At 42.6% G+C, this 12,735-nt stretch overlaps 2 protein-coding genes across 2 annotated transcripts in view; both read left to right on the forward strand.

Annotated features, from left to right (window-relative positions):
- LOC117770083 (double-strand-break repair protein rad21 homolog A-like) overlaps window positions 1–12,735 on the forward strand; it is a 951,093-nt gene that overhangs the window by 632,900 nt on the left and 305,458 nt on the right. The gene's annotated exons all lie outside the window — the stretch shown is intronic.
- angpt1 (angiopoietin 1) overlaps window positions 1–12,735 on the forward strand; it is a 48,267-nt gene that overhangs the window by 33,310 nt on the left and 2,222 nt on the right. The window contains exons 7-8 of the mRNA XM_034599138.1: window positions 457–623; window positions 10,269–10,399. Coding sequence (XP_034455029.1) covers window positions 457–623; window positions 10,269–10,399 — 298 coding nt within the window. The remainder of the gene's footprint in view (window positions 1–456; window positions 624–10,268; window positions 10,400–12,735) is intronic.

A 12,735-nucleotide genomic window follows, 5' to 3' on the forward strand; every position in this document is an offset into this window, starting at 1 on the left:
AACATGTGTGACTTGGCAGAGATGGAAAAAGGTGTGCGTCCATTACAGCTGGTACCAATTTACACACTTTTTACGGATAGGTGCTTCTATCCACATGATGGATAAAGCGTGTTTGAAAAAAACCTGCGTACAAAATACATTGAAATACACAATGTGAGGTATGTGTTTGTCTTTTTCAGTCTGGAGGATTGAAGAAGAACGATAGGATGCTAAACATTTCTGCCGTTGCATAAACAGCCACATTATTTATTTTTAGATATGATCTGTTTGTTCTGATCTTATTTCTGATTGTCCAAAAAATAAATCAATAAAAAAATTCCTTCTCATCCATTCCACAATCCTCCAGTGCTGAGATTTTATCATTCTGGAAAAATGAGAAGAGATAGTGACGGACAAAAACACATTTCGATGGTATGTCCACGCTGATTACTGTGTTTTTCTCTTCGGTCTCTGCAGGGTTTTGGGAGCGTGGCCGCAGAGCACTGGCTGGGGAACGAATACGTTTACCAGTTGACCAGTCAGCGGCAGTATGCTCTGCGTGTGGAGCTGACAGACTGGGACGGACACCAGGCCTTCTCTCTGTACGACCGCTTCCAAATTGGCAGCGAGAAACAGAACTACAGGTAACATTGCTACAAGCAGCCAGAGAGTAAGAGTAATAGGTTTTTTCCGGCCAAGGAAACACGCAGCCAGCAAAATGAAAGGAAAAAAACAATTGTCTGTGTTCACTACAGCATTTCGTTGTAGCTGGGAAACTCAAAAACATCCAGGGGACTGGATGTGCTTTTGTAGAATCCTTTGGTTGTGCGAGGTGAAGTAGCATATTTAGTGTTGATGCAAAACAGGCGGAAAAATAAAGGAATCTGCAAATAGCTGAACAAATTATTTTTAGCCGGAGGAAATGTTGGTGCGTCTGTTTCTTCACTTCACTTTGGTCCCGGACGAAACTGCAACTACTGGATCGATTGCCATAACTTTAAGTAAAGACATTCATGGTCTCCAGAGGATGAATCCTGATAACTTTGAGGATCCCCTGACTATTCCTAGAGCATCACAATGATACGATTTTTGATCGGGCTCTATTCTAAGTGATGATCCTTTAACCTTAAGCTCACAACATATTCAGACCTATTTAATTTGTCCAGGACTTTGGTTTATACCTGCAAAACTAATAACGGCTAGATAACTTGTACGTTTATTGCTAAAAGAGCTTGTGGTCATATTCTCCATATTTAGTGATTGTGTGTTTTTCACTCTGCAGGCTACACAGACATTGTGCATGAGTCTACTGTTCCATTAGCAAATGTGTAAAGCTACGTTTATGCAGGCTACAGCAGTGCTAACGACTACATGCTATACAGTTTTACTACCAAACACCATAACGTTTGATTTATTACGTTAGCATGTTGTTGTTGCTGTAGCCTACAAGCATCAGCCTTTTTTACTAGTGTGACCGTTGACTCTTACACAATCTGTGCAGCCTGCAAACATAATCGCTGTAAGTAGAAAAAGGGAGAATAAGAAAAATATATACGTTTTGAGTTGCAGTTACACACAAAGTGTGAATGAAACATAAGCCATTATGCCGTAGTACAATGGGAGGACAATATGTCGATTGATTCATTCAAAGCACTTCAATCCTTTAAATTCAGTTATGCGAGTCTGCGGTGAGACTTTTCTCATTGCGAATTCTTTCCAAACCCAAATGTATGGCTCGTCATTGTCTCCTCATTGCAGACTTTCCACTGATTGACGCTTTGTCCCTGTGTATTGCGGGGGCGAAGGTTTCTGTTTTCTTTTCAGGGGGTTAATGATAACAGGCCTCAAACTATGGCAGATGCTTGGCCCTCTCAGATGTGGAAAACTACTGCAAATTCCACACAGTTCCAAGCAAGAGCTGGCTTCAGGGGAGAAGCTCTGACATCTCCAATTCTGCAGTTTTCACTGGATGGTTAGTTCCGTCTGATAAGAGGTCCCTTTAGTTGCGAAACGTTTTGGAATGACGAAGCAAGGGATGTGATTCTGCAGCTTAAAAGCCTTTTGCCTCAACCCTTCCCATTCCTTGCACCGGCGCTGCAGAAAAGAACACAGGTTTCAAGTGTTTCCCGACATCAGGCAGCATTAAGCGCGTTGCCACGTCCAATTTGAAGAATTCTCCCGTGATGACAGGGGTCTCACTTTATGAGATTTCCATCTTGAGGAGTGTGTACCTGGAGTGGGCCGTGTGGGTTTTTCTCCGAGGACTGGAGGAATAGATTTCAATCAAGCGGGAAGAGATGAGATGTTTTTGTGTTTTGAATTTCTGGCAAGGTTGAGGTTTTGCGTGACCACAGTGTAAAGATCTAATCTAACTCCAGCTGTCGTTACCTTGAGTTTTTATTTCCTTGCTCCGACTGCACAGGCACCGACTTATTTTCTTAAATTAAACATATTCTCTTTGACACACTCACTCGTTCATATTTGCTGTATGATAATCCTGCCTGTGCTTCACACATACTTTCAACGTCCCACTTTTGAACCTTTAGTTTCTTTGGATTAGGCACACAATGATTATTTTTGTGCCGCTGAGGTAAGCAAAGGGCATCCCCGGCCGTCCCAGGCTGTTTCGGATGCAGGCTCATGCCGTTAAAGAGCCCAATCGACATTCTTATCTCTCTAAATAGATTTGTTCTGGAAAAATAGCTGCGGTATGATAATCACGCATTGCTCCTCTGAAACACCGGCCAGAGCAAACCACATGGCCTGGCCACAAACAAACGCTCGCTGCCACACTCTGCTCTGTCTGCTTTGGCACCTCCCTCCTCTTTGAATGTCAAACAATCGGTGACAAGTTTTCTTCAGATTGCATTTATTGCTTTAGAACACAAGAGGTCGTTGGAAGCGACACGACTCGTCTTTGAGTTGGATTTGGATTGTTTTTCTCTCGTCCGTGGTGGTTTACTGGAAAACCGTCCACGTCAGCACGAGTCAGGCGAAGATTTACAAAGACCTCATATGGTGTAGTCAGTCTTCCTCGTGCTCTCTCTCTCTCTCTCTCTCTCTCTCTCTCTCTCTCTCTCTCTCTCTCTCTCTCTCTCTCTCTCTCTCTCTCTCTCTCTGACTCTCACTCTCAAACACACACACACACACACACACACACACACACACACACACACAAGCACAGTAAATGCCATTTGAAGTTGACAGGAGGCCAAAATGTCCTTCCAACAATGTTTTTGTACCAAAATTAGAACTCACAACCATAAAAATAAAAGTGTACACACTCACACACACACACACTCACACACACACAGAATATAAATGTCATGTTTACGCTAAACCTTCAGAGCTGCCATTCATTTTTATAGTCTTGTAATTCTTGCTGGCTCTGTCCACCATAACAATGCTGTTATGTCAATACATTATTTAAAAGCCGATGATTGATATTTTGAATAATATTTTGAAAACAAGGCGGTGTCTGTTCAGCCTCAGATCCCGTTGGGTTGATGTTTTTATTTAAATTCTAAGAAAAAGAGCAAAGTCTCCAAATTACTTAGTGTTTGGCAATGATGCAGTGGTAGTCACAAAGACAGGATGCATGAAGGTATATCTCAGAGATGTTATGGAAGTTATGTGTATGCTCAGTGTCTCAGGAAACCAAATCAATAAACTACAGTTTTCCCCAAATATGATATAAAATCATTACTTTTCTCCGTTAATACCCTTCCACTTTGTGCTTGTCTGTGTCAGAGGCCTTTTCAGGAAGGAAATCCCACTGTTTGTTCCATGAATCATAAGATAAGGTGACAACTGATTACAGCTTGTTAACACAGCTGAGTCCGTGCAGTCTGATGTAAGTGCTCGGAGCTCCAAGGTTTTACCGAAAATTAGATCCATCACTCTAAAAACAAGAAAGGAATTTGGTCTACAGCTTTATTCCATTATTTACAGTATTATCAATGGAGATCAAAGTTAATCGATTCACTGATTCATATTATTCTTGGTAACACTGTAGTTTTGATAATTGATTAATTGATTGTGTGGTTTTTAAGAATTTAATCCGCAGTGCAGAAGTTGAAATGTAGATGTAAAGCATAACAGCTGGAGCAGATCACAGAGAGCTGCACCAATTCAACTACAGTCAAATAAAAGAAATAAAAACTACACTAACGATGTCTTCACGGTGTAAACAGACATCAGAGATGCTGCTTGGACGTGGACATACAAATCCTTTCAGCAGCACTTTGTGGGATAAGTTTGCAAAGTTCCCACCAAAACACAAACTCATCATATTGTGAAATTAGCTTGTCGCCATAATTGCCGGGGTTACTGTTCCCTGCCATCATAGATAATTTGGGTTGCAGAAAAGAAAATAATAAAATCAAATATTATTCAATGACCTGCAAATATTGTTGCAACGTTGAGCATCAGATCAACACATTCAGCTAATCACCTTCATTTATCAAAGATTCTCTGCTTCCAAGCTTTGTGCGAAATATCACTTTAAATAGGAGTGAGTGTGTGTGTGTGTGTGTGCGTGCGTGCGTGCGTGTGTGTGTGTGTATGTATGTGTGTGTGTGTGTGTGTGTGTTTGAGGTAGTTTACCCAAAAGCAAAGTAGCAGAGTAACAAAACAAAATACAGAAGAATGAAAAAAGTTAAACAATTCTGAGTTAGAGAAGAAAATTGCATGTTACACAAAATAAATAAAGCAACAAAAAAAAAGCCACAAACTGACCTGAATGCTACACAATGGTGGTTTAGGTAAACATTGTTCAGCAGCTGAGAAAGAAGACACAAAGGAGATTTCGTCCATTTCTCCATGATGATTGTTTAATAAGAATTATTCTTTATTAAATTATTACGTCTCCGTGAAAGTCCCTCCATCAACTTTTATTTTGTTATTCTTTCAACAGAAAACAATCTTTGCTCAGATTCCCTGAGCCTGTTCATGTCCGTGTGCTTCAGTTTTCTACACAAAGAAGAATTTGAAATTTTCATGGAACTATTTCCGAAGCAGCGGAAAGCGTTTCACCGAACGCCTGGGTGCATTTACTGCATTTTAAAATGCTAATGTGTCTGTGAAGATGCAGCGAAGTACCCCGGGCACCTGACACAACATCCACTTCCAACACGTTCTGCAACAGGAACACTCGCTCAGTTGGATATATGCACGGACACAAGTTGAGGTTTTATGGAAGAATTGTTTTGTCCGTTATACTCAAAGTCTACCAGCTGGAACAAAAGACTTTTATGTTTATTTTGAACGAGCCATATTCATATTTATTCAATATCCTTCCTTGTTCACACAGCCAACTCCTTAAATCCGGTGATTTCTCCATAGTGTGCGGTAATGGCCCGAGTTCCCCGTGGAATCAGATACATCTAGTTTAGATGTTTTTCATGTGGGGATTTAGGAAAGAAATTGGCAGAGATTTTGGATCCAAAACACGATGACCTCTCTCTCTTTTCCAAGACTCACACTGAGATAATCTCCGATATTTTAAGTTATGTCTGCTTGAACCTCGTCCATGCAAGCGTCAGGTTCCACAGTTTCCAAACACAGAGATAAGGCATCAAAGCTTACACCTAATAAAAGAATCATTTTTGCTTTTAAAGGTTTACCTGTGTTCAAAGTTAAGTTTGTAAAGTTGAGTGTGCGGTCAAATTAAAAACAACTTCTTATCATAATCATAATAACCAAACATTCCCAACTCAAAGTTCATATAGTGTTTTTTTTCCAGAGCTTTCAACAACATCACAATCTTCATCATGCTGGAGTTTGCTCTGTTGCCGTGGAGAAAGATCTAAACATGATACGGGTGCAATCGGCTACTGAACTCGCAGATCAACAGATCCATCTGCTGATGAGGTCTTGTGATTCAAATGGAAGCCGTGGAAAATGCTAATAAGTGGGAAAATGCTTGTATTTTCAAGGTCAAAATAAATTTTCATGCTTATCTTGACATAAACACAACAGATTTCCAGCTGTTAGCAAAGGAAAGTGCTAAGTAAAGTCCTTTCATCTATAGAACTTGGAGATTTCCAATGCAGTGAGATACTCTGACGTTCTTCGACTTTGCCTTTTTACTTTTTGATGGAAACCACTGACATGTCTGTAGAAAGCAGTGAGAATGAACAAGTGTTTTGTCAATTCCATACGTGCATCTGTGTCCCAGTGGAGCTACATGACACCCAGTGGCCAGAGAGCAGCCAAGCAGGCCTCAGCCAGCCAGACACCTCTGTGGCCTCGCAGTAGGAAGCGAACCATTGGTCAGGGTGATTAACCTCCTCAATGGGCCAATCAGACGGCAGCTCAGCAGACTAATGACTGCCAGGTGTGGAGAGAGCGAGCCGGACTCTCCCGTTGCCTTCATGAAAGGAGATGAAAGGAAAACGAGTACAAGCTCAGCCCCGAGTGTCAGAGTGTTGAAAGAGCTGCAACCACTTTCATTCCAGCAAAGATCTCTCACTCCCTTGTTTCTGGTGTATTCCTGTAAGAATCGCTTGAACTCTGTACAGACGGATAAAAGAGAAACTGCAAACAAGCAACATGTCACTGAACTGGTCCCAGTCCGCTTAACTGTAATCCGACAAATATGTGTGAGCAGAAGCGGACACATGTTGAACAACTTCACGGACTGAAGCTTTTCTCTTTCTACTATGAGAGATTTAATCACTCATACCAAGCATAGTGTCCTTTTAACTATATTCACACCAAAGTATCGTCGAACCATTTATGATATGAATATTATGAAGTAATATTGAGCTTATATTGAGGCACAAGCTGTAAGATTTCAAAAGATTAAATCAAACTAATGGGGTTCGCTAACGGTGAGATCCCCTTTGATTCAGTAACACTGTTTATAGGTGTTAAATGTTTTTAATGGCGTTTAATGGCCGTGCTTTTAAGATCGAGTGAGTAATCGAACGTCAATCAGTGTAACCTAGTTTCACTTGGACATGGTCTCAGATAAACACATCCCAGGGATCTGATTCCTCACCTGACCCCTCCTCCCTCTGTCTTTCCCCACGTACACACTTTGCAGCTGTAACACTCCAGAGCATAGACTCATTAAAGTGAAACTGAATCTGGATCAAAGCTTTAAGGTTCATCCAGATTACAACAAAAAGTCATTTAGTCTTTTGTTTTTATTTGCACAGATTTTGTTGCCGCTCTATTGCAATAATAAAGAGTTGAATGTAATTTGCAAGTTCACATATAAATGAGACCCACCTGAGGTTACTAGCTAACTAAGAACTAGTTTACTAGCTAGTTTACTGACTAGTCCTATAAACGTAAATGCTGACCGGTGATCAGTGCAGACGTCTCGGCTCAAAGACATTTGGAAATTTAACGCAAAACAACAGAATGACAAAATATCACGAGGGGGAAAAAATTGACGTGTTTAACGGTGACGTGCATTGTTGCTACTTTGACTTTTATAAACATGTTAAAAGTTCGCAAACACACCTGCTGGATGTTAGAGGAGTGAGATGACGTGACAGCAACTTCCTTCCCCAGAGGTATCGTTGACTAAAGCCAAATTATTCCCCACACAGCTCAATATTTTGCTTGTTAATGAGCCGCGACCAATCGCATTACCGAGCTGCTCTAACAGGAACAATCAGTTTAGCGTGCATCGCCTGTGGAGTTCCTGACCCGGCGGATCAAACGTATGTCCGATACATTTCATTAACATGACTTTTGGGACGTCTTCACTCTGTCTTTTTCTCTTTCATTCGAAGAAGTTCTCAGGGAAAATCATCTTCCTCCTAACTTCAATACTTGGCCCATGTTCGGATAACCCCACTTATCATCGAAGAGGCTGTAATGCACTCTGACGGGAATAAAAAAAAGAAAAGCGCAGATGTCAGTTTATTTGGGGGGATGGACGGTGGAGCAAATAGGCGGCTGAACATACCGTTCAAGCGGCCTGTCGGAGTGTCATGCTGAGAATCCCCCGTGCTGATGTGCCCTGGCGATTCGTCAGCACAGCAGTGATCTTAAGAGCTTTGGGAGAACGGAGAGTAAACAGGCAGCGAGGTCTGGTCTTTATCAGCGCCGGAGCAGACCTCATCTTTTGACGTCGCATGTTTTATTCCTCCGAATCGTGGAATTAGCTGATAGAAGTCATGCTACCCGTAAGTGAGTTCACTCTCATCTGCGAAGCATCTCCACAGACGTCTGTACTTGTGCGTGTGCATGTGTCACAGATGACCTACTGTTCGCAGGAAACTGTGTGCACACAAGCGCTTATAATGATATACTCACAGGTCCTTATCCAAACCTGACATGTCCACTGGTCACTTGGTGCCACTGATTAGACACATGACTCACCGGCACAACGTAGGATTACACATGCGCGTTTAGTGGCTCGGTGAATTCCCCACTGAAACACCCGGCAATCCCAAATTTTCAGTCTGCTGGTTAAATCCCCCATTTACACAGCTGTCCAAATACAGGAGTCTCTCACGTTAAATGAGTGTTTCCTGAGGAGTCTGCTGTCTCTTCCTTTGAGATGTTCAACCTGATGGCTCACGGCTCCACGCCTCACAGAGCGTGGAGGCTGGACGAGCATATGGAATGTTTGAAATCATCTGAAACACCAAATACTGTTTTTTATTTGTTCACTTTCTCATCGGAGAAGCCAAACTGGGTGCAGGGTTCACTACACGCCCCTGCTCCCCTGTTGTTGAGAAACGAACTCAAGGAAATTACTTTCTTTGAGAATGAGCTGTATTTAATAAGAAAGACCTCGTTGGCGCGGCGCTGCACTTCTGCGCTTTGGATGTGCGAGCCCTTCTTTTGGGACAAAGTAAAGCAGAGCGAGCGTGAGAGAAGACAAAAGGAGAGACAGAGCGACCATATGCCGTGGCAGGACAAGGGAAGGCGTGTCCTGCTGGTAACTATAGAGCTGTCAGTGGGATGTTGTCAGATCTGCAGGCAGCAGAGTTCACAGTGGGACACACACTAGAGAAACATGCCTCCTGGGTCCAGATTCATTTGCAGAGTGTGTGAAGGAATTCAGTTTGGGAGTGACACCTCGTTATCAGGGATGTTTTAATAATTTACACATTTTGCAGACATTTACATGAAATTGATAATTAACACATGATCCTTCTCAGCAGCGGTCTGTCTGTATATCTATCTATCTATTTATCTATCTATCTATCTATCTATCTATCTATCTGTCTGTCTGTCTGTCTGTCTGTCTGTCTGTCTGTCTGTCTGTCTGTCTGTCTGTCTCTATCTATCTATCTATCTATCTATCTATCTATCTATCTATCTATCTATTCATCTATCTATCTATCTGTCTATCTGTCTGTCTGTCTGTCTGTCTGTCTGTCTGTCTGTCTGTCTGTCTGTCTGTCTGTCTCTATCTATCTATTCATCTATCTATCTATCTATCTATCTATCTATTCATCTATCTATCTATTCATCTATCTATCTATCTATCTATCTATCTATCTGTCTGTCTGTCTGTCTGTCTGTCTGTCTGTCTGTCTGTCTGTCTGTCTATCTATCTATCTATCTATTCATCTATCTATCTATCTATCTATCTATCTATCTGCCTATCTATCTGTATAAACTCTACAGTAACAGATTCCTAACATATGTTTTGAATATAAAATTGACTGTGACATTGAAATAATTTACGCTCTGGCAGCAGAAATTGCAGTCGTGTGAAAGGTTTTCATGACAGAAATGTTGCATCATGAGCGGAGGAGGAACGTTACATTCTCTGCACTTAAAGACACGAGGAGGAGACGAGGAGAAATATCACAAAAAGCAAAGAGCCACAGCGAGCACACGCCGAACCTCTGCAGCCACGTACAGACGATGGCTTCCACAGGCTGCTTATTGCTCTTTTTACTGTGCCGGGCTGCTTTATGTTGGTATTAAATGATTTAGTCTGTTGTCATTGTGTAAATTAACATTCTGTGGCGCTGCAGATGGAAATGTGATTCCCAGACATTCCTCACGCTACGTGCTCTTTCCCTCTCTCTCTCTTCCATCAGTAACTCTTCCATAGGCCCGCTCTCTCTTTTCTTTATTTTATCATCTCTCCACCCGGTTAATGTTGTTCCAGGTGTTCTACATGTACTCAATCACAACAAAAAATAAATATCTCCCAGGAGATGTTCCTCGCTCCGTGTTATGTCTTCTCGCTCTTTATTGCTCGCCCCGCCGTTCTCCTCCTCCCTCTCACCACCACCTCTCCTCCCCCCCTGATGTGTTTTCATGTCCTGACTCCGCTCCTCTCTTTCCTCCCGGTTGTCTCTCAGGCTGTTCCTGAAAAGCCACAGTGGGACCGCGGGCCGACAGAGCAGTCTGGTGATCCACGGAGCAGACTTCAGCACCAAGGACATGGACAATGACAACTGCCTGTGCAAGTGCGCCCTCATGCTCACTGGAGGTAAGTGGAGCAGCAGGGATAATCACACATTCATGGCCCAGCAGAAGACATGTTCCTGCTAATTGTTTTACAGCCTCTGTGTTGATTTGCTGCCTTAGCCTCTAATTTTATCATTTAAAAACTAAAGGGTGAAACATCATGATTGACAGCTGAGACTGGGTCATGATTGGACGTGTATAACCGTGCGTCCATCCCCCCCGATCGCGACTACGCAGAGTCTGGCTCCAGATAACGTTCTCCGCCTCAAGATGGCAGCGTTCTTATCCAGGATATTTTGGCTTCATTTCTATATAGCAGGAGGAAGTGGAGACATGTCGTCCATCTTTATATACAGTCTACGAATTATACAATCAACAGGTTTTTACGTTTCTCAGCCCTTCTAACTTATTTTTAAACAATCTCGCCACCTCCCCAGATCTCAGCAGTAATTTTATACAATTTTATACAGTTTAAACAAGAAAAGGCTCCAAATTGTAATAAATTGTAATTTGTCTCGATACAAAATCTTTCATAAGAAAACGACAATGACGTAAAACCATTTCACCTGCGTGTCCAAAAGCAGTTTTTCTCAGATTGGTTTAATGAGCGACTCCAGTGTTCGCTGCCCAGTCATTACTTCAGGTCATTATGATCCTAACCAGTGGGGCTAACGTGACCACTTACACATCTATCTGCACCTATTAGGCCGCACTCTGCATCTCCATCCGCAGTTGCACTGTGAAACGAGCACATTATGAAAGATCCCTGGGCGCGGCACCAAGTGTCAGAGCGATTTAAACAGACCCTGCTTCTCCTGCTGTGTAAGTGGAACCCGGTGACCCTCGCTGTCACCTCGTGGCAGCTCGACCGCTGCGGAGTCCTGACCTGGTACAAATCAAGCTTTTTCTGAAAAGCAGATTTAGGATCAGCGTTACCTCTGAGGTCATCGCGAACACACTGGGTTAAAGGGAACTGGCATCTGATCGCTGATCAACACCCCTGCTCCGCTTGATTCATTCCCTGCCTGCAGCCAGCCACAGAGGAGAAGCATGACAGCATGTAGCCTGAGTCGAGGCTGGGCCGAACCCAGCGCCACGATAGCTATTGTACACACAGTTTATCATTTGATTTATATCCTGCATTTATAAGAGCAGGGCTGACTTTAAATGATGTAAGTGTCTGAGAAATGCAGGAGGGAAATACCTCTACACTACATTTATGAGGACAAGCCCAGCATGCTGCGTTACAGGAGGAGGATATCATGTGGACACACATATATGATGTATATATTTCCTCAGCACCAGGACATACAGTAGGAATAAAGCACTGACTGTAGGAGGGAGGTATGGAGGGAGGGAGGGAGGGAGGGAGGGAGGGAGGGAGAGGGGGGGATCCCTTTATCTTTTCTCCTTCTTTTGAAAGAAGACAGTACAAGACAGTAAAAACCTCTGTCCTGGAAACAGGGAGGACACCGATCATAAATTCTGAAGGATTGCTGCCGTGCACAATGAATGTTTATGCGTGTGAAGGCATTTGTGTGGTCTGTGCTTTATCAACAAGCAGAGGATGGCAAGCAAGGGCCCACTCACTGTTTTTCTGCTTTATGGCCGTGCTGTTTCGTTTTTGAATTCATATGCAGTTCTGGAGCTGTAATGATGTGTTCACCAGTTTCCTTGCTGGGCTCTTTTGTTTGTGAATGTACGTTTTATGATGACACAGCGTTTTATTTATTTATATCCGTGGGATTCATGCCAGCAACAAGGCTTCATGCAGCACGTGGGCCCTGATCACTGACAGGTCACGCTGTGCTAAATGTCACGTCCACAGTGGTATTCAGGTCTGTCAGAGGGAGGAGAAGCTCCGAGTGACTGACACATGCCATAGCTCACATTCTGTGTGTTCTATATCTGACTGTATCAGCGAGGGGTGCTTAAAAAAAACTTTAACAGTTTAATAGGAGGCAATAGATTTAATATCCAAGTGTCTGGGTCATTTGAAATATAATTGAGTGTCTCTACACCTATTTTTCAACTCTCGAGCATCTTAACGATTTAAACCTTGATGATCTAAGGCAGCTGGTAGAAGAGAGAGAGTCAACTGAAGCTGTAAAATTTCAATGTCAGGATAATTAGATCTGGACATCTTGTGGGTCAGATGCTTTCACAACAACAGGAAAATTTCCCGGAAACATTCAGGCGAGGGGGGGAGGGTGCCTGTAGAGCAACAGGATCTAGAACATGAAGTGAACATTTCACTGAGGAAAACACAATGTTTGTCGGCTGTTATCCCCCAAAATCATTCTAATCGTGTCTTTTCCAAATTGACATTTTCATCCTCTACGTGTATGTCACCTTGTA

Source organism: Hippoglossus hippoglossus, chromosome 11 (genome assembly GCF_009819705.1).
Source record: "Hippoglossus hippoglossus isolate fHipHip1 chromosome 11, fHipHip1.pri, whole genome shotgun sequence".
Lineage (NCBI taxonomy): Eukaryota > Metazoa > Chordata > Actinopteri > Pleuronectiformes > Pleuronectidae > Hippoglossus > Hippoglossus hippoglossus.